This window comes from Symphodus melops (assembly GCF_947650265.1).
Source record: "Symphodus melops genome assembly, chromosome: 13".
NCBI classification, from domain to species: Eukaryota; Metazoa; Chordata; class Actinopteri; order Labriformes; family Labridae; genus Symphodus; species Symphodus melops.
In genome coordinates this window covers 22198294-22218811 of record NC_136703.1, presented here as the reverse complement: position 1 = coordinate 22218811, position 20518 = coordinate 22198294, and the positions used below count along the sequence as shown (strand labels likewise).

The 20518-nt window shown below is 42.3% G+C and overlaps 2 protein-coding genes across 2 annotated transcripts in view; one reads left to right on the top strand and one right to left on the bottom strand.

Annotated features, from left to right (window-relative positions):
• The window catches only part of LOC306833385 (uncharacterized protein), a 66411-nt gene that overhangs the window by 5425 nt on the left and 40468 nt on the right, over positions 1 to 20518 (top strand). The gene's annotated exons all lie outside the window — the stretch shown is intronic.
• On the bottom strand, positions 1705 to 8979 carry scrt2 (scratch family zinc finger 2). Its single transcript, XM_079358616.1, has 2 exons — positions 8294 to 8979; positions 1705 to 4929 (listed from the first exon to the last, which is right to left on the bottom strand). The coding sequence occupies exons 1-2, from the start codon at positions 8451 to 8453 to the stop codon at positions 4127 to 4129; spliced, it is 963 nt and encodes a 320-aa protein (XP_079214742.1). The 5' UTR covers positions 8454 to 8979; the 3' UTR covers positions 1705 to 4126.

Sequence of the window (20518 nt, the reverse complement as noted above, 5' to 3'; positions counted from 1 at the left end):
GCCTGTGGCGGTGAAATTAAAAGAAAGTAAATTGACAGTAAAGCTCATAAAATTCATCAAACATTGACACAGGAGGCTACAGCTGATGGCACAGTACAGTCTAAACTATGATTTATTCACTGTGTTGACTAAAGGCAGCTTCAAACAGATTCCTGATACACAATTTATTCCAGTACGTTTCATATTATACACGTATATATTTCAGAGAATGGAGGATAGAGGGATATTAAATCTGATTGAACAGGTGGGCCCATCTACACGGTATAATCTGCACGGTGTGTGTGTGTGTGTGTGTGTTTGCAGGCCTTCTCAGACTTGGAAAAACGAAACATTTTGTGATCCTTTGGAATAAAAAGAGAAGACGTCTGAGTGTTTCCTTGTGCTATTGTTTTTATTAATGTTATCATTGCTATTGTTGTCAGTATTAATTGCAGCAGAACAAGAAAAATCAAAACTCCCCTCAGCAATCATGGCTTAGTTTCTTCATACTCAGCTGGAACAGAGAGAGAGAGAGAGAGAGAGAGAGAGAGAGAGGGAGAGAGAGAGAGAGAGAGAGGGAGAGAGTGAGAAAGGAAGAAAGAAAGTGGAAAATCTTAATCAGTTTTTTTTTCTTTGAGGACCATATGGAAGGTTTCAAGCAGCCAACCATATGTTGAAGGCTTTTGTCATGGAAATCATACTTTTTGGCACTTCTTCATTGCGCAGCCAAGCCGGGCACATAAATAAAGTAGAACGAGAACAGAAAAAAAATGATACAGAACATGATCAAATCTTTGAGGATACAGTTGGAAGTTATTTTTTTATCAAGACACTCCCTGATTCGCATGGCCACCCAGACTGCAATTGGTACCTGTATTTGTCTCTTTTTTTTAATAAAAAAGACAACATGAATAGAAAAAGAGCAATTAAATGTCTACATGCATTGTCATATTATTGCTGTGGTATATTTACAGTTCTATTTACAAAATCATCAAAGAGGAACAATGTTTCCCTACATCTGTAGTGAGAAGCCTCGTTTTCTGTCTTAAGTATTTTCTCTTTCGACGATCTGTAACACTGCCGGTTTGAGATTCAAGCCTGCGTACAATTTCCGATTGGATGTTTTTAACGATCTCATAGCTTTCATCTGCCTTATTAAAACTGAGTCCCCAGGTTTTCCCTGCCCAATAAAAAATAAAACACATATTTAAAAAAAAAAAAAAAAAACCCATCGGAAGTAATGACTTCTGCATCGGTTGAAGAACACAGCGACGTGCCCAACTGTGCGTTCTGCAAGTGAATCAAGAGACAGGTGGTTTGGATGCTCTCACGCAGTGATTCAGCTGGAGCACTTAGACGACCATTGACAGGCGGAACAGGAGAGGATGCATAAACAGAGCGAAACTGCTCTTTTTTTTTTTTTGTCTTTTTTTTTTTTTTTTTGATGTTTTCTTTTTAAGGGCGAGCTCAGCATTACTGCCATGGTGTCATCCATTTGGAATATGCAAATAGCTGACAGTGCATTTGCCTGCTGGTGCTTGACCTTCCCCTTGGAGGTCGCTCACCGACTCAATTACGCTCCCTATCTGCAGTCTGTCTGCAAACACCTGTTATCCTCCCACACTCCGCCAATCCCACTTCAGCACATCTCATCCTCGCTGCGTCTGTTTAGAGGCAGTTGGGTTGGGAGGAGAACGGCTGGTATTTGATTTTTTTTGTGTGGGGGGGGGGGGGGGGGGTGGTAGGGGGGTGTAGATGGAAGAGTTGGAAGTGCATTATTGCATGTCATTTTATTACATTTATCTCTACAGTTTACATGAAGATCTTTCAATAAATACTGTTTAGGGCATTTATTTACTTTCAATCTTTGATTCTTCTTTCCTTCAGCTGAAACTTTACAGAGTAATACGGAAGCATTTTGACTTTGAGTTGAAATAAATGTATTTGTTATTTTAGAAACCTAAATGAGATGTAGTAATCCTGTTGTGTAACCCTCCAGTACAGTTAGATCATACCTGCCCTTCAGCTGTTGGAAAGATTTGTTTTGACCTGAAAGCTTTAAAAACAAAAGAAACATTCATAGAAAAATTAACAGTAATATAGAAAAGCAGACCTTTCCAGTCAAATTAATGGCTACAGGAGTTGGGACTCATTGTATTTAAGATTCACTGTTGCTCATAGTTACGGCACCACTATCATTATTGCTTTTACTCCGTCAATTAGAGTCGTACAGTTTTTTTTCTGATTTGACCAGATTGATCGTTTTATTTTCAGGCCCATGAGTACAAAGTCAAATCTTTCTGGAGTTGGTTTATTGCCTGAGATTTGAAGACTAAAAAGGGGCTAAAAAATCTCTTGTAACAAGGAGGTGTTGGACTTTTGGAAAAACAGCAAGATGACGAATGTTTTCACTTCGTTTTGTTTCTCTTATTCTATTGATCTTTTTATTGCTCCAATCGACTGAAAAGAGGACAGCTGTGATTGTTAAACATGTCAATCGCCATTTCAGTAAAGTTATTGCCACGAAAAACAAATTAAAAAAGAATCATTCTGCATTCATTCATTTGAAGTCTGCTAACACTGGTACTGTACATTGTTCCTCTTTAAAAAACTAAGTCCCACGGACTCTCTACAGTTTTCATGCATATAAACATTTTCTTTGAAGATCAGCAGCATCTTACAAGTTCAATGGATGTTCCTTTTTTAAATAATAATAAATAAATACATGATAATGAACACATAAGCAAGTCTTCAATAAATACACAAAATAAGGTTGATAAATAAATAAATAGATAAATAGGTAATTAAATAAAGTATTTACATGATAAATAGATGAAATGCATCTCAAACGTGGGCGGAGCTTTGAGCGACATAGAAAAGAGACAAACAGAATCTTTGAGTGTCACTTTGTAACTGAGGGTGTGTGAGTCCATACCTTCACTCTGAGGTAACGCAGGCAGAGGGGGAGCACCTCAAACACTGGGTGGACATTGCTCTTAAAGATGGGACGATGCACCAGAAAGGCAGCAGAGTTTATGCAAGCCACCACGGTAAAGGAAGAACATCAAGAGTTTTCATTGCTATAGACGAGTCGACCGCACATGGCACTTATTACGATAGATCATTTGGTCAGGCTCCCAGTGTGTGTTTTTATCTAAGTCTGTATATCAGAATGAGACTATGAATTGGATCAGACAGAAGGTGTGAAAGCCTGTTCAACAGGCCCGCTTTAAAATCTCTGCTCTTGCAGATTAAATTGAATGACCTATGGCCTATGATCTTGTATAGCTTATTTCATAATTTTAGTTGAATACCCACAGTTACAAAGATGCTTTTCATCAACAAGGGATAATAAGCACAAAAAAATAAATTTAGAAAAATCAAATAGAAAAATAACATCCGTTGAATTGAAACATTGGTGTGAAAAAAGGGTTTGTCTTTTTACCTTTTTAAAATGATCTCCCTTTTTTTTGCAAATACTGTCATAGTTCACATTTTCATAAAAAGTTCATGTTGGCAGTTGCAAAAGAATTCAATTCTTAGCAAATAAAAAGCAGCATAAAAATACAAGAGGTCATTTTGTCTCTAAAAAAACAAAAGAACACTGTAAGTCCTTTTTTGTGTGGTTTTTTTTTTTTTCATTTTCTCTGTACTATTTCCTATAAAATATCAGGAATCTAAATATTATTACTATTGATATCAATATCATTATAGTCATTGATAAAAATTCACATGCCAGGCCTCATATATAATTGTGTGTGTAAGTGTGTGCACACGTGCGTACATTGATGTGTTTTGGTGGAGTGTGTGCATGTCTGTGTGCGTCTGTTTGTATGTGTGTATACATGTGCTCACATCCGTGCAAGCACATGTTGCTCATTTGTGTACAACTATCATCTACAGTCTCTATTTGGGGGAAGGTCGTTTGATTGTATGTTTCTGTGGACGATTAGCTACTGTGCAGGGAAAAAATCCAGCATCTTTTGAAATTGTCTTTGCCATAATCATTAGAGTTTCTTCACGTAATCTCAGTGAAAATATTGCTTTCTAAAAAAAGGGAAGAAAAAAGGCATGGAGGGCAGAGTGAACAGGGTTATTGGTTGTGAACCAACAAACAGAGGTTCAAAATTTAGCTTCTTCCTCGCTGTTAGTTTTCTGATCCAGAGTCGTCTTCGTCTGCAGAGCCCTTGAAGCAAGCTGACTCATAGTGCTTGTTCAGGTAGGACTTGAGAGCGAAGGTCTTATTGCAGCGCTTGCATCGGTAGTGCTTGAAGGCAGAGTGTGTTTGCATGTGGGCGCGGAGGTTTGAACGGTCAGCAAAGGCTTTGCCACAGTGCGCGCAGGCAAAGGGTTTCTCCCCCGTGTGCGAGCGCATGTGACCTTGGAGGAGCCACGGCCGACTGAAGGCCTTGCTGCACACGTCGCACTTGTGCTTGAGGTCGTGGGTGAGGATGTGCATGGCCAGCGCAGGCATCGACACGTACACTTTATTACAGGTGGGACACTTGCGGGCCATCTTGCTGTCCAGGCTGCGGTGCGTCTGCTTGTGTCTGCTGAGGTTGGAAGAGGTGGCGTACGTCTTGCCACACTCGTTGCAGGTGTGGCGAGCCGTGCCAGCTCCCGCTCTCTCCTGAGCCCCGCCGTTGGCGCTGCTGCTTCTCGAGCCCCCTCCCCGACTCTCGGTGTCTCCCTTCCGCCTCGATCGCCCGTCAGAGATGAAGAAGGCATCCATGGTGTAACCCTCGTCCAGGGCCTCTGATTCACCACTGTAGAAGCCGCTGGCCGTCATGCCAGACTGCGGGCTGTCGGGGTGCTTCAGGTCGGGGTCGCAGTACTCCCCTCCACTGCTCACCTGAGTGTAGAGGGGGTCTGACACCGGCGAGGCCAGCTTGTGCTCCATCTTCTTCTCCTCCTGGTATACAGATGGCGTGATGTAATCCTGGATGTAGCCTGGGTAAGAGACACACGCAAACACAGTTGGCCAGGGGTTGTGATGGATAAGGACACAGTGACATGCTGCTGATTACATGATTATCACACTGGATGAATGCCCTGCATGGAAACGCTGAAAAAGTGAACGGCAGCACAGAGGTAATTGCATTTTCTTTTCTTTTTTTTTCGAGAGCTCACAGGTTGCACAATATGGAAGTGTTGCAGGGAGAGCATGACACGCTCTGCTGCGTTTAGGAAGGTTGAAATTTTACAGTGAGTCATTAGATAATAGCTCATCAAGGAAGTCTCCTGTGTAAGAAGATGCATATTAAATAAAGTGGTCTTATTTATGACAGCTCCCTTCCTCATGTCAGTCCTTTTATCACTAGCTTCATGTTTGTTCGCCATAACCTGCAAATGAATCATGTTTCAACCCTAAAACCTCGACAGATATCTAAACATTTTATTTTGGCATTTTTTTCTTATTAAAACAATCAAATAAAATCTTTCCAAAACATTGACCTCTGATTTGTAAACTGATGTTTTTTTTTGTTTTTTTTCTATTGCAACAACCTGATTTTTTTTTAGGACCGGATAAACTTGCTACATAGCTGCTTGCACCCTGTAGGATTTCATCTCACTTCTCAAAGCACAAAGCACCACGAGTCATTTCAATGCATCCAACTGCACACAACATGATTTCAGAGAGATATATTTCTGTTGGCCTCATTTTTCCTTTTCTTTCCCCTCCGAAGCAGCCCGGTGCCAGAGGAGCAAAAACAGAAAGCCTTCCTGGCAGCGAACAACACTCAATACGTTCATATGCTGTGAATATCAAGAGCGTAATAAATACTATATGCATTCCACCTCCTGGGCTAACGTTGTATAGGTTCAACATGTGAGTGCAAAATAAAGTGAAACTCTTTTCTGGAGAGAAATAGTGCATGACTGCAGAAATAAAAAAAAGCCATCCCTAAGCAGGGTGTGCAGCAAGCGGTGGAAATTAGTTATTGACTGCTTTTTAATGAAATTCAAAGTTTAGAAGTGATCAATAGGCTATCATATGTAAAATAGTGCAGCTGTTAGAGCAGGGGAGAAGACAGAAATAGTGCGATGAACAGATCAAGTGTCTGAGACGCACAATGACAGTTTAGCGAGCACAGAGCGCTTGAAGCCTGATAATGTCAGACATGGCTTCGAACACATTGTTTGTGAAGAGGGTCACCTGTGTGCAGCAGCAGAGAGCGCGCTGAAGAGCCTCCAAGAAACAGCCCATTAAGAAATCAGTTGAAGTGCTCCCTTACTACAGGGTCTCTATTCCCAAAGGGGCTCTGTTCACACACACACACACACACACACACACACACACTTTGTCAAAGACATGAGCATGACACCCGGGGACAGGGAAGCGCCAGGTCTGTGCACACTGCACTGCACTGCACTGCATGAGGTCACACAGCGTTTGTCTGAAAGAGATCAACATGCTCTATCTAAAATCAAATGCCTCCATAAAGAATTGAACAAGTGCTGCAGCTCTCACAGCTGTTTCCACCTGAAGGGCCTCTGTACTTCACGCCGTGTTGGGTCTTTGTTGTTTTTTAACACAACAAACTGTATCAGTGGAAGCAGCGTTGTTTACGCTGTTCCAATCATCCAAGGTCAGACACAGAGCTCACCATTCAGGACCTGCGCTGTATCAGCCTTTACAGCTCATAGACTCATTCCTCTAATGCAAAGTAAGCATGTAATTAATGGACCCTCTCAGCCACCCCTCTTTGTTGTTCCACAGACACTCAAGTCAAATGTCTCCACAATGGGGGGAAAGGAAATCTGCTGGCGCTGCACAAGTGCTGATGTTGGCTATTTCTGCCCTACTGAGAAATTCTTTTCTATCGTATCCTTTTGACTCAGCATGAAAATAATCTTTTGTAGGAATGAAACGGCCTTTTTGAAACACCAGTCTGGCGCTCTGCCTTCTTTTCTGCTCTTTGATAGAATGCTTATGTTTCACGGTGTTGAACAAAAGATTGAGGAACAATAGAGAATAACTGTGATAATGAAAATTGATTATGCTCCTGAAAATATAAATCTATGATTCAGCAGGAAACGTAAACAGTGTTTGTTACAAGCTGCAAAATGTGCCTGGTAAGAAAAATAGAAAACATTTTTTTTTTTTTTCTTGTTTTAATTCTTTGATCTTTACTCAATTAAAACGTTTTAATTCAAAAGTTAAAGATTTCCAACCAGTACAAAAATCTTTGCTGTTCCATTAATCCCGATGCCTCTAAAATCCACTCGGCCTTGTTATAGAAGCGGTTGAATAACAGGTGGGCAGCATCATCACAACACTAAGCTGTGGTCTGCGAAGCCTCTCTCGCTGTGAAAATAACCTGACAAAGCACAACAAAGACGCACATATGGTCCCTAAATGTGCCCACAAAATGGAAGCAGCGAGCTGAAAGCAGAGCGTGAAAGTGAAGGTCGCCTCTCGGCTCAGAGCGGAGCTTCCTGTGGCCGGACCACTGTGTGCTGACCACAGTGCAGCTATGTGCCTTTCTTCATGTTTACTGTACAACCTCCATCACGTGATCTGCCTCGCTGCTGCCCCAAGCATTTTTGTCTCCTTTTTCTCCTTCGCTTTGCTCCCCACCTCCCTCCCGGCCGTACTGTACACTGTGCTGATGTCTCTTGTGGCGACGATAGGCCTGCGCGGCTGAAACTCTAACCCCTGCTAGTTTTTTCGAATGCCCGGAAGGAAGAGAAAGATGTAGTGGAGTGATGGGGGTGGGGAGACTGTGCATGCTCCATTTGGATGGGAAGAGGGGGGCAAGGGAGGATCGGACGGTGATGGGAAGTCAAGGACAATAACAGCTAAGGACAAATGTATCATCGGATACTCATCTCTCATATTCATGAATTTTTTAGTCCACATGAGGGCCAGATATAGTCAGCGTATGTGTGTTCAGCCGACACAGCAATGGTACAGTCATACGAATACGTAACTGGAGCTTCTCCTGATTATACACACGTTTTGTTCCCTATTTACATAAGCTAATCCGGCGCTGTGACCTGAATTGTGTCTGTCCTTCACCGGAGTCAAAAAACAAAAGTCTGGGAGCAGGGTGGTGGGGGTGGGGTGCCTCTGGAGAGGATTATTTAGGATATTAATGCAAAAATCAGCTGGCAGCATGTAACGTCTCACACTAATTTACACACTACGAGCATGTTATTGGCTCAAGCAGAAGAAAATCTCACCCGATGCAAAAACAAAAGAGGATGCCATCTGTGCTAAGTGTGGAAATGTCAGGCTTGCTGAAATCAGCGTCAGAGCTGTAGCTCGAGCAAATCTTTTAGTGGGAAGACTGCAGGCATGTTAACTCACCATTCTCACTGAGACGGACCCCAAGGCTGGTCACTGAGTCTGTGATGGAGCGTGCAAAAGTGAACGAGTCGTCCAGGTGGTGATGATGATTGGAAGTGGCCACATTGGACGAAGAGAAATCATCAAGCTTGATCTTCTTCACCAAAAATGAGCGGGGCATGTTTCAATGGATAAAAACACAGAGCTGAGAAAAACGCATGAGCGAAAATAAGAGAGACCCTCTGTGGAAGCACGCGTGCAGAGCTGGCTTGACGGTAATCCTTTCGGTTAATGTGAAGACAACAGCCAAAAAACATAAGATAAGAAAGAAAATGGAAACCAGTGAAGAACAAGGCTGACGGCAATGCTGTGTGATACTCTCTGGCTCCCCCAGCTTCCCCCGGAAAAATAAAAAAATAAAAAATAAAAGCGATCCTGTTCAGCACTGGATAGCTCCTGTGATGCAGCAGGCTTAAGGGACCAGTGAGAAAGAGAAGAGATGGAGACAGACAGAGAGAGGAGGGAGAGAGAGACTGTCAGACTAGCTGAGATCAGCAATCACGCCAGCCTTTATATGGGGCACAGGCAGTGGAAGATCAGGTGGTGCTGCGAAATGGAGCTGCTTAGCTTTAATCCATCAAATGTCCCCGGGGACACACATCAAATTACTACTGAACCGTCTGTGCATTCGCACACAGACAGAGGAGAAAGAACACAGCCAGACCCCCACTGCCCCCACTGCTTCTCCCCCTTCCCCTCCCCTCCCCTCGTTCACCCTGCCTATGCTCCATGCTCGGAGGAGGAGTAAAAGAGGAGGACAGACAATGGAGATGTGGATGAGAGCACACTCAGTGTCCTGTCCCCCATTGTTTTCAGATGAAGTGGCACAGTTTATGTTTGCCTTGTACAGGCGCTGCCTCCCTCATGTCATCTCTGTTACCTCAGACAGCCTCAGATCTCTGGGCTCCTTCACCGCGCTGCACTGTACACACACGCTGAGGGCACCCGTACAGTACACGAGAGGTTATCTGAGCGTCTGCGAGAGCTGGACCCTTTTATTGAAGCTGCTCCGGATTCCAGCAGTGTTGACGAGCGCCAGAGCTGATCTGCTCGGCTGCTCTCTCTCTCCCTCTACATTACGGCTGCACAGATGTGTGTCCTGCCATGCGTGGCAGTGAATTATCTGATTAATTAATTACATTTTTTTTGATTAGGGTGAAATCTAGAATTAGATCCATGCTTGCTAAATTGGCCAGCTTTCTCTGAGTCGGTTTGTACTTGTGAGGATTCATTAGCTCACTTTATTGATGTTATGCTACATTATACATTTTATTTTTTCATTACAACTTAACAATCCTTCTCTTGTAAGGATAGATTAAAAGAAATGTTTTGACACAGCCATTAAATCTCCTGAATGCAACAGTTTACACTGAGGCAGCAATGATGCACCTGTTTGATTCAGTGACATAAAAAAACAGCCATGTGTGCTTTAGCACTCGTGATGTCAGAGGAGGGAGTTAAAACATGCACATAATGTCGAGGCGTGTGTGTGAATTCTTTTCTGCTCGGTTTTCACTTTGAGCTGTCATGGTTAGTTTGTAATTGTTTAAATAATCACCCCAGGAAGCATAGCATGTCCCATTTCATTTATTTTGTGCTTTCATGATTTTAAATACTCAAAGAAACAGTAAAGTAAAAATGAATAATACGCAATTCAATTCTCACCTCTGGAAAGCCATAATTATACATTTCTGTGGTCCTCCATTTTTAAATTTTTTTTGTTAAAGAATAACAAACTCTTCATTTGCTTTATTAGTTGCTTTAAATTCACTTTTCCTTTCTTCATCTTCTCAACATCTTTCAGCTCAGTGAAGAAGTTGAGCTGTCGGGGGAATTAACATTCTTCAAAATGTCATTTCTCTAGTTTCATTAAACTCATTTTCATCAGAGGAGCATGTTTTCCATGTTCAAATTATTTTACCACCACTTCAAAAATAATTCAGTGTGTCCGACAGCCCATCCCGCTGTCTCTCCAGAGCTGAAACGCTCATCTCGGTGCTGATTGTAGCCTCCGCGGTTGTCTTGAAATGACTGTGGTTCAGGTACTGCATTGTTGTCCAGAGCTTCAGGGGTGCCCTCTCTGCTGCCGGGTACCTCTAACTCACCCTGACAGTAACAGTGACCCTGCAGCTCGGACGCTGTTAAATCAGGCAGGTCGGGATTTATCACACGTGTGTGATTGTACATTACAGCACAAGTTCACATTGCTGTCAACGAGCCAAGCTTATAGAGCCGAGGCAAGGACGAGAAAGGTCAGCAGAGGCATCATTGTCTAAAATAACGAGCTGTACTGACGGCTTTCTTCTATCGGGGAAATATACGCCATTTAATGGAGCCATGTTTTGCAAAGACTATTGGTCTTTAATGAGCTTATTGCAACAGTTTGCTCTTAGATATTTCACTTATCCGGCCCCGAAACATCAGCTTCTTGTGTTGTTTGAGTGGTTGCAAAAGATCATTATTTGTTCATGAGAAAACTGTTGAATTATTCCTCCGACCTGAATCCATGGTGCAGAAGGTTAAATAAACAATGAACCCTCCTTGATTCACATTGAGCTTCTCCAGCAGCTTCTCCAACCTGACGGTTCTTAAACTGCAGCCCACTCTCCACAGAAAGTCTCATTATTTTGCTCTCTGTACTCAACACAGCAATGGACAGACAGTCTAACACCTTTAAGTTTAAATATTTTACACTCCTTTAACTCACCGTTATTTTATTTTTACTCATTTGAAAAATGCCAGAAAGCCTTTTTACGAAGTCATCAAAGAAATCCTTGTCAACTTCCTGGAGCTCAAAATAATGTTTTAAATATTTTATTCAACCAAAAGTCCAACACTTTTAAATATTTAGCTCACAACTGATTAAGGGGAAAAAAACACTCCGCTTACTACTGGTGTTTAATCCAGAAGACATGAATCTTTAGGTAAAATAGTCTGAAAAGAAAAATCAATGTTCACAATATTTTTGGACTGTATTTTTCCGTGAATCATAAAAGTGTCACGAGTCTTTGTGACAACGTGTCACATTTAGTTTCATATGATTTTTGATCGATTTTAAATGTGCTTGCTGATCTGAGGTCAGTCAGAGGAGCACATCTCACTATGTTGAAAATAAGAGTCATGTTTACACCGTATCTCAATACATGTCCCACTTCCTAATAATTGACCATTTATCCTTTATTTCCTCCTGATTGTATCTGATACTGAAGGAAACCACCTGTAACTGTTCAACGTTTAAAAAAAACAACACTTTGCAGAAATGTTAGGTTACATGGTTTGTGCTCTTCATATCTTTCATGAATAGAACTTACAAATATATTATTCCATTCCTTTGTATTATGCTAAATAATGATGAATAAAATAGCGAGTGCAACAAGTTGTCAACATGTCAGATGTGAAATGTGAAAAGATTGAAACACTTCTCAGGTTACTTGTGTCCAACAGCAGGACACTCTTTGCAGATTGTTTCCTCCTCCTGCTCCTCACGCCGGAGCTCCGTCCACTTATGGCCCCCAGACTCCATCTGACATGTGGTCACTGCCTCAGGAGGTTACCATAGTAACAGACCCCCTCATGCTGGAGGAGGAATGGTTTTTCTACTCCGGTGCTGGAGCAGGGGCTCAGCTCTGGTCAGATGGGAGGGGCGGAGGGTGGGTTGAAGGGGGGGGGGGGGGCTTTCATTAACATCGTGTATGGCCCTCCAGGGTTATGGAGATGACCTGAGCAGCCGAATAAATGAAGTCAATCTAGTTGATTTGTTCCTTCACACTCTTCCACAAGAGACCCAGAGACAATTACCCCATCTACAGGAACATTTATTGTCTCTATTTACAGACACGCACAGTCGGTTTAATCATTTCCTTTCAGGCTAATTCAGACACCTGATATAAGAGAGAACAGGATTTCCACCTGGAGTTTGATGCATTAAAGCTGAAACTTAAGCATCTCATACTTGGCACTGCTTATATAACGTCACTCTGAGCTTGTTGGGCTAGGTGAAGAGAAGCTAAGAGTCCATTAAGCGCAGCCATCTATAATTCACCTCTCTCCTGCTTACTGGGTCACTTCAATGAGGCTTTTTTGAGCTGCAACAGCGGGAGACTGTTTTTCTCTTTAGAAACAGAAGCACTGCTGAAAGTTTCAAATAGACTGCGAGCAAATGTTAAATGCAACAAGTATTTGGTTAAAAGGAAAATCTTGTTTATTGTTTCCGTTAAAGACGTGCCGTGTCAGCCATCATGCATGCTTTTGACAGAAACCGCCTTTTTTAAAAAACCTTTTAACACAGACACTTATCAGACATGGCTCAGCGAATAAGGTCGTGTAACCAATATTTAACATTTACTGTGGATTTCCAGTCCAACATGCAGCCTGAGTGGACCTTAACTGCCTCCCCAGCCGTACTGTATCTAATGCTGTTTGGCAGATAGTTCAGTGTATCACTCATGCCCTATTTGGCTTGTGTCTGCCTGTTGTCCGCCATGCATCTCGGCTCGTGTGTGCATTTGTTGTCCACGGGCAACTGTTCAGTAAATAGGGCAATTAAGTGTGAAAAGCAGAAAGGAGCTAGCATGTTCGGATCTCTTTGGTGGGGGAGATAATTTATGCTAATAACATCTCTACCGCTCAAGCTGCCCAAAAATGATAGCAGACCCCTTTGGCTTCAGAAGAATCTTTTCATCCTCTTGGGAGGAAAAAAATGGTTTCTCAACACCTTGCAAATAAGACAGCTGTGTGGCAGTGAATGAATCTTTCTCCCTCTCTCTCTCTCTCTCTGCCTTTCATCTGCAGATGATAATCTTTCCCCTTCTCTGTCTTGTATGGAGCATGTTTGTTCTTCATTTAGCCTGTGGAATACTTGAAACCTAGTTTCCCCTCCGTCCTCCCCCCTCACGCTCTCTCTTATAGCCTCACACCCCGCGCACAATCTATCATCATTTTTCCTTCAAGAGCCGTCATAGGAAGTCGCAGCACGTGTGAATGTATTACTGTAAATAGTATCCCATGCATGAATGATGCTCCTTAATAACGCTTAGACTCAAGCTCAGTATGCTGTTCATGTGGCATAAATTCCTCTATCACACTGAGGGGCACGCAGGCGTTGGCTGGCTGTGGAGAGCAGTGGCCGTGATGGCGGTTCAATAAATAACCCCGGCGAAAGTGGGAGCAATAAACCATATGAAATCTCTACCAGCTCCCCGCTATCATCATGCTCAGCAAGGAGCTCTCGTGTCAGCCACTAAGAACAAATGTATCAGCTTCCAAGGCTAACACGATTTCTTCTGTGCACAAGTGGAAAGAAGGCCTCACCAGAATGCAGCCTCTACAGTTTGAAACATTCAGTCTGAAAGAAAGAGTTCAACATAAAGAATAAGATGGGAAGACACCATTTTAACACCTGTACTCTTGTATGAAACTAATGCTAGCTAGTGGGTTTACTTTACTGAGCACAAACACTGGAAACAAAAAGAAAAGCTCTGTGGTGAAGAAGTTATTTCTTGCTTGGTTTGATCCCAAACAAAAACTTGGTGTAAAACTGACAACTTATTCGACGTGCAGGCAGAGAGTCAAGCTGGCATGACAAAACATTTGACATGTAATCGTCTTTTAAAGCTTCTGTAAGAAGTTTATAGCTGATTATGAAACACATAAATAAATATTGCTGCTTCTTTTAGATCCTTAAAGGCAAACAAGGACATCAGCATGAAGAAAAAAAACCTTCTTTTTTTTTGTTGATGTCAGAAACGCTGCAGATTGTCAGGCGAAGTGATAACCATCAACCAGAAGAAGAAAGCCTTTTTCTTTTTTTAAACTTTTTAATGGCAAAAAGTCACAATGAGTGATCATTTAACTGTCAAGAAAACCAAGAAGAGATAGTTTTTATTGTTGCACCACTTACATGTAAGGACGAGATCTGTTAAGAGACAAGATGACTCACTTCCAGGACAAAGCTCAAGTTTTCAGGAGTATTCAGTTGATAACCTGGTTACCAAACATTTGTTTTTTTTCTGTCATAGTAGCTCTTATCATGGAGTTAGGCTTTTTTTGCCACCTGATGAGTTTAAGTCCAATAATGATTGTTTGTTCAGCTCAGAGGTTTTGGGTTCTATTTTTGGTACCATCTCTGCCACGTGAGGCAAATATACGCTGAAAACATTCAGAGGGATGAAAACAGTAAAGTCAGAGACCAAAGAGCTGAAAGTCACTTCTGTATTTAAATAACTGCAGCGCTGGCAGTACAAGTCAAAATATCACAGTTTGTGATCTGTGTTTTTTCTCCTTTTATTGGTTTTAAATGTATTTAAGTGTCCTGGCCAAGAGGGGCACCGGCACAACAAACACGTTACAGACATAAAACACAGAGTAGTTACAGGAACAGATCAGCACATCCTGAGTCACAGAGCAGAAAAGTCTTAATTCAAAGCATCTGAAACATCTTCCTCCATCACCTTCAATTTTAAAAAGACTGAAAGAGAGCAGCTCCTCAAGACACAGTGTATACCTGAAGCTACTTTTCCCCACTTCAAGACAAGGACAGATGTCACAACAGCACAAGGAAAGGCTTTGATTCATTTGCCTATTCTCAATCTTGACATAACGACCGGCAGCTCTCTATGTTGTTAAATTTGGAGTTGACTTGTCTGGAATAGTCCTGCAAACATCCTGCCCCTCTGAAGAGGCGGATTTGATTTTTGAGCGACTTTTCAATGTTTGCACTCTGACGGCTAAGCTAGGTTGGCCAACTGTCGGCAGTTCATTAAGCATTCAATCATGTAATTAGTACAGCTCTTACCATTTAAATGCATTTGTACAAAATCTGTCCCCTTCTTTTAGACGTTGACTCTTCTCCTTCGTTGTTTTGATTCTCTCCCGAATGTTAAGTTCTGTTTCACAAGGGAGCTGTGATAATTTCATTCCCAACCAAAGACGTCTACGAGCGTTTCAGTGTGTTCCTAGTAATGCCCTTTCATTTTCTAATGCCGTAATTAAACCTTAACTATAATAGTCATCATCACACCTTGCTCTGATTTATCGAGAATTAATTGTTCAGATAATCTTAGTCTAAATTAATTGGGTTAATTAATCACGAGTGTGCGCTCGCCCTCCCTCCTTCGAATAAAGGCATCGTAGGCCTTTTCACATTATGTTCCATCACGAAGGTCAGAGCAGTGGGTAATAGACTGTCGTTTCCAATTTGTACCTCCACGCAAAGGAAGAGCAAATGCATTAGTGAGATGGTATCAGCGTGTTTAAAATTAGACCAATGGGCAGATTTGCATGCATGCAGCAAGCATGGAGCAGCCAGCACAGACATTACTCCGTGTTGTGAGCAGCAGCAAGTCTGCGAAACAATTACACGCTGGTTACTAATTTTCTTTTTGAGGATTCACTTCACCTGTTTGCTGCCAAAGGGACAAACAAAGGAAGCGATGTCTGTGAGCCCAGCACAGTGTAGTTTTATTGAAAAGGGGAAAAAAAGAAAAAAGAAATCTGCAACCAAACAAATTTTCTCAGCTGGTAACATTGAAGAAGGCATTTCCTCTTATGTGTTGTTCCTACCAGTGCATGTCAGAGAGAGAGAGAGGTGAGATCAATTTCCACAGGATTAGGCTGCCTGGGGAAAATGATTGCTTTTTCTAATACTTAGTAACAATTTTTCAATTTCCTGTGGTCTTTGTTACTCTCAACATTTTTGCAAATGAGCAAAACAGAGGCAAGCGGCGTTGCTGCTCTGCGAACTTCACCTTGGGACCAAGCATCATTTGCATATATATTGAGAGCATACGTTTTTGGTTTATAATAGTCACCATTCTGAGGTGGGGGCGGGGAACCGGGGGCGGCTGGCAGGCATTCTGTCACCTGTTATGAGGCCCTTGTCCATGAACATCCCTGGGAGACGAAAGCAGGCGATAATTACGGAGCTGGGACTAAACTGGTGTTGCTCTCTGCCTTCACACATTGTTTTAAATCTAAGGAGAAAAGGTAAAACAAAGATAGCTCTGGGCACCAAGCTCTCAGAGATTCTTTTTTTTTTTTAAAGGACGCTACAAAATTCGGAGAAAATGAAATTAATCTATCGGCACAGCTCTTATCCTGTGGTGATTACAGTGTGAGCCTGACACTAATAAATCCACACGTTCCACTCTTTGCACTTTCACTGTGTGCAGCAGCCAACTACATTCAGGCAGAATCAGAGGAGATGCACTGCAGATGGTCACATGACAAATGGCTTTATTGCCCCGCTATGGAGATTTGAATCATAATTGAGTGTCTCTACAGTGATGTGTGCACTTGGTATGACTCACACTTTCTTTTGCCAGAGGACAGATGAGCTCTGTTGCTTCTCCTTCAATCTGCTGCCGCGTATTCAGATTTCACCTCAAATCTCTCTGAAATCAGACTCACTATTTCTGAGAATTTGTGCAAGATTTGCATCTGGATAAAGAGAGGATTTGCTCAGAGATTAATTTAAACTCAGAGTGGCAAATGCAACTTAAGAGAAACCAAATAAGCGGTTGAATCCATCCGTTATCAGTTTTATTGGTTAAGTTGAATTCAGAACGTGAGCATGCACATTTGCACACCGATGCATGAGGGCCACGCATCACTGCTTTTGTGTGTGTTGAGCGCTTTTCAAAGGGCATGCTTTGTGCAGGCACAGATGATGCAGCTGGCAGAAGCATGACTATTGCTGGAAGCACGTCCACATTGGCACACTTACAGAAAGCCCTGGCTCCTGGGTCACACTTTATATAGGCAACATAAAGACAGACTGTCCGTCTGCTGTCTGGCCCTGAGATAACGGCTGTGATTCTCCTTCTTTTAAGTCCGGGAACACTTCGAATCCTTCTGGTTTCTTGAATCTGAAAATGAAATGAATGGCAGATTAATTATCTAATCATTTTAGTTTCAGCTTAAAAAATGTCTTACTTTGTATTTCCATTATCGCAACATGAGGTTACATTTTTTATTTTGTGTCAGAGTGAAGTGAGTTTTTGACTGTCAGAAAACGAATGATATTTTAAGATGTTAACGTGTGCGACAGGAATAATTATTTTTCAGTTTGTTGATTTATTAAGTAAAGAAACATTAGTTCAGTCACTGATCAATTCTTTCTCATTTGTATCTGTGTGGATACTCTCCTCTGACCTTACAAAGACGTTAGAACTACTGTTACAGGATTTCATTGACAAGCCAGGCAGAAAAAAGAAAAAAAAATCATATTAAACGAGAAAAAATCACCAGGCACTTTAAATGTTTCAACAGTTAAATTAGGCTGCCTTACTTTTTATTCTCAACCCAATCCTCAAAGTTAAACACTGTAATTCTGTCCCACCGTAAACGGATCAATCATGTTTCCCATGGAAAGATAGCTCCATTTATTCCATAATTGCCTGATAAATTAACCAGCACAGACACCTGTCAAAACAGCAGACAATCTCTGTGAATCCACCTCCCAACAGGCTCATCTTGGTGGGCTAAGTTGGTAATGACAAGTCCCCAAGTCTGTCCCCTCAGGCTGAAGGATGAGAGCACCATAGAGTTCTCTTTTCCCATCCGTCCCTATTAGGATAATGCATCAAATAGACATTTTAATTTGAAGTTCATTTTCTCCTCAAGGCTCAGTAAATGTCTGCTAGCTCGCGCGCTGGAAGAGATAACCTTTCTTTCCTGTGTGTGTGATCTTTTATATTTTTGTTTCCTAATGAAATGTTTTGCTTATTATTTAAGCAGATTGGCAGCGTGTGTGGGAGAGTGTCAGTTCTGGATATTCCCGTGGCTCTCTGGAAATCGAGAGTCCTCCAAAAGCAGGAAAAACAAACCTGATGTTTCATTCATGGAGCTCCTCCTCCAGCCCGACGAAAACAAAACTGCAGATGACTCATTGATTTCTACAAACAAACCAAATTGCCAGGAGTGGTTGACTCCATGTGACTCTGAGGAAAACCTCATCACTCAGCACTTATATTGTTGTGCACCCGGCGACCTCCTTTTTTCGATCGAGCTAGTGTGACGGTAACGTGCGTGAAATGAGCGCCGAGGCCTGCCAGCGGTGCCTGAGCCCTCGCAGGGCCCGACACCTGCCCGCGCTCAGCTGTTCCTGCCACGGTTGACCGCGTGTGGCTAATAAACAGACCTGTCCTTATCGCTGGAACTCCATTAACGGGGGTCGCAGTCACCTGAATCCCTTGCAGAGCGATGGAAAATTACAAGGCAAATGTAATGGCTTTTTCTATATTGCCACACACTGAGACAGTGAATTACACCAAAGGCCTGATGTTATTACATGTCCCCAGGACGCTAGCTCTGTGTTTTATGATGACTACAGTGAAAACCAGGTCAGCGCTCAAATTGTCATGGTCTTCGCCTCCATTGCTCTACTTCTATCTATCACATCCATTCAAAGGGGGGGGGACAAAGGCAGGCAGCAGGTCGTGCACTTCATGTCATGAGTGTGGCGTATCTCAGTTTCACGTTTATAATACTGCTCTCGAAATAAATACTTGTGGAAGATGACTAGAATGTCTTGACAGAGACACAAAAACAAAGGGGTGACATACAGGGGGATCCTCAGGACACGTAGGGAAGGGAAGGTAGAAACAGATTTCACCTTCAGGTTGAATACAAAACACAGTTTAGTCCTGAAAGATCCGACCGAAATCCAGAATGATCAAAACGTTTAACACGAAGATAAAACACTGAATCGATTCACCCTCACAGGTTCAAGAACATTGTCGAATTTTGATGCTAAAATGATCTCTGTTGACAAACAAATTACACAGCACAACATATCAGGATTTAGTGCTCTGACAACTCACAGAGCTTTGACTCTGTATGTCACATTAACACACACAAACATTAATTCACAGAAAAACAAAGCACACTGCATAAAGTACATTGTTGAAAAATAAAAAGGTTTACATTTCATATTCATAAAAAAAAAGAATTGAATGCCAATAGATTAACCTGTGCCTCTTTGCACTCTTTCCTGCAGATATTAAGCATCTCTGCAGTAGAGGGGGGCAGGTTTGTTTTTGATTATTGAACCTTGTATCTTTTCTGTGGCCATACATCTTCCTCTGCCAGGTCTCCCATGGGCTTCAGGACGTACAACACCACAGGCCAAGTCTCGAGAAGGAGGCAGGGGCAATGGTACGTTCAGGTCCCTATCCAGGCTCGGGAGATACCACTGGGGCCTCATTGACAAATTGTCCTTGTCTGGCCGCATGAGAGGGTGGGGATTGCGGTAATTGCATATTTCCCTCTAATTGCATTTGTCACATGTGGGGTCTGCTGCTGTGGAGCCAGGTCTGAGGCCCTTTCTCAGCGATGTGTTAAACCCAACAGCTGAACTCTCACCTGCACCACGAGAAGGGGATGTGCAAGAGGCGGCCTGCAAAGAGGGCAATAAATTATGCAGAGGCACAAAACATCAGCAGAGCAGCAGTGGAGTCGGGCACTGAGGCAGCCGCCAGACGGAGACATGCTGCAGGTCCATTAGAGCCTCGGACGGGGTCAACAAGGGCTTGACTCACTGATGCTGTTTAAGGACAATCAAGGGCTCGTAACACATGGCATGAAGCTCGTAAGGCACAGACGAGAGAGAAGTCGTCAAATAATTTAGCATGAGAAAAGAGTTATTTACGATATGGCTCTGCGACATCAGTGTCTTGTTAACTACGATATATCCCTGTAAAACTCTTCATGAGGTGCGCTGGCTTCTGTTTCCACAAAAACAAGCACAAAGCCTTGGATGGTTTACAGTGAGCATTACTAGTCGTCCTCTTGTTTTCTGCATTCTATCTTCACTTGAAATGCATTTTTTCAATCAGCATTTTATTTTATTTTCCTTCTACATATCAACGTAAAAGCTGCTGTTCCCTGGACATCGTGCCCTATCAATCGATAGCTGCTTAGTGCGGACTAAAAGCTCCTCTGTGCAGTTTTTGGCTGGTAATGAAACAGACTTAAATGAATACTGATGCAGCTAAATGACCAACAAAAGCAAAACAAGACCATCAGAGAGAATTAGAGTGAACTTCTCTGTTTTTCTAAATGCCTACCTCGACCACCGTCACTGCTGCAGGCGTCAGACCAGCGGATGAAAATCAGCCTGGCTGAAGAGCTTTTTCTTTAAAATGAGGAAGGATGAGATTTTTTATTTTTTTTTGTCAGAAATAATCC

Coding starts and splice junctions, on each gene's coding strand:
- scrt2 (XM_079358616.1), bottom strand. CDS start 8,453: ATGCCCCGCTCATTTTTGGTGAAGAAGATCAAGCTTGATGATTTCTCT. Junction 4,930..8,293: donor GGTCCGTCTCAGTGAGAATG/GTGAGTTAACAT, acceptor TCTCTTACCCAG/GCTACATCCAGGATTACATC.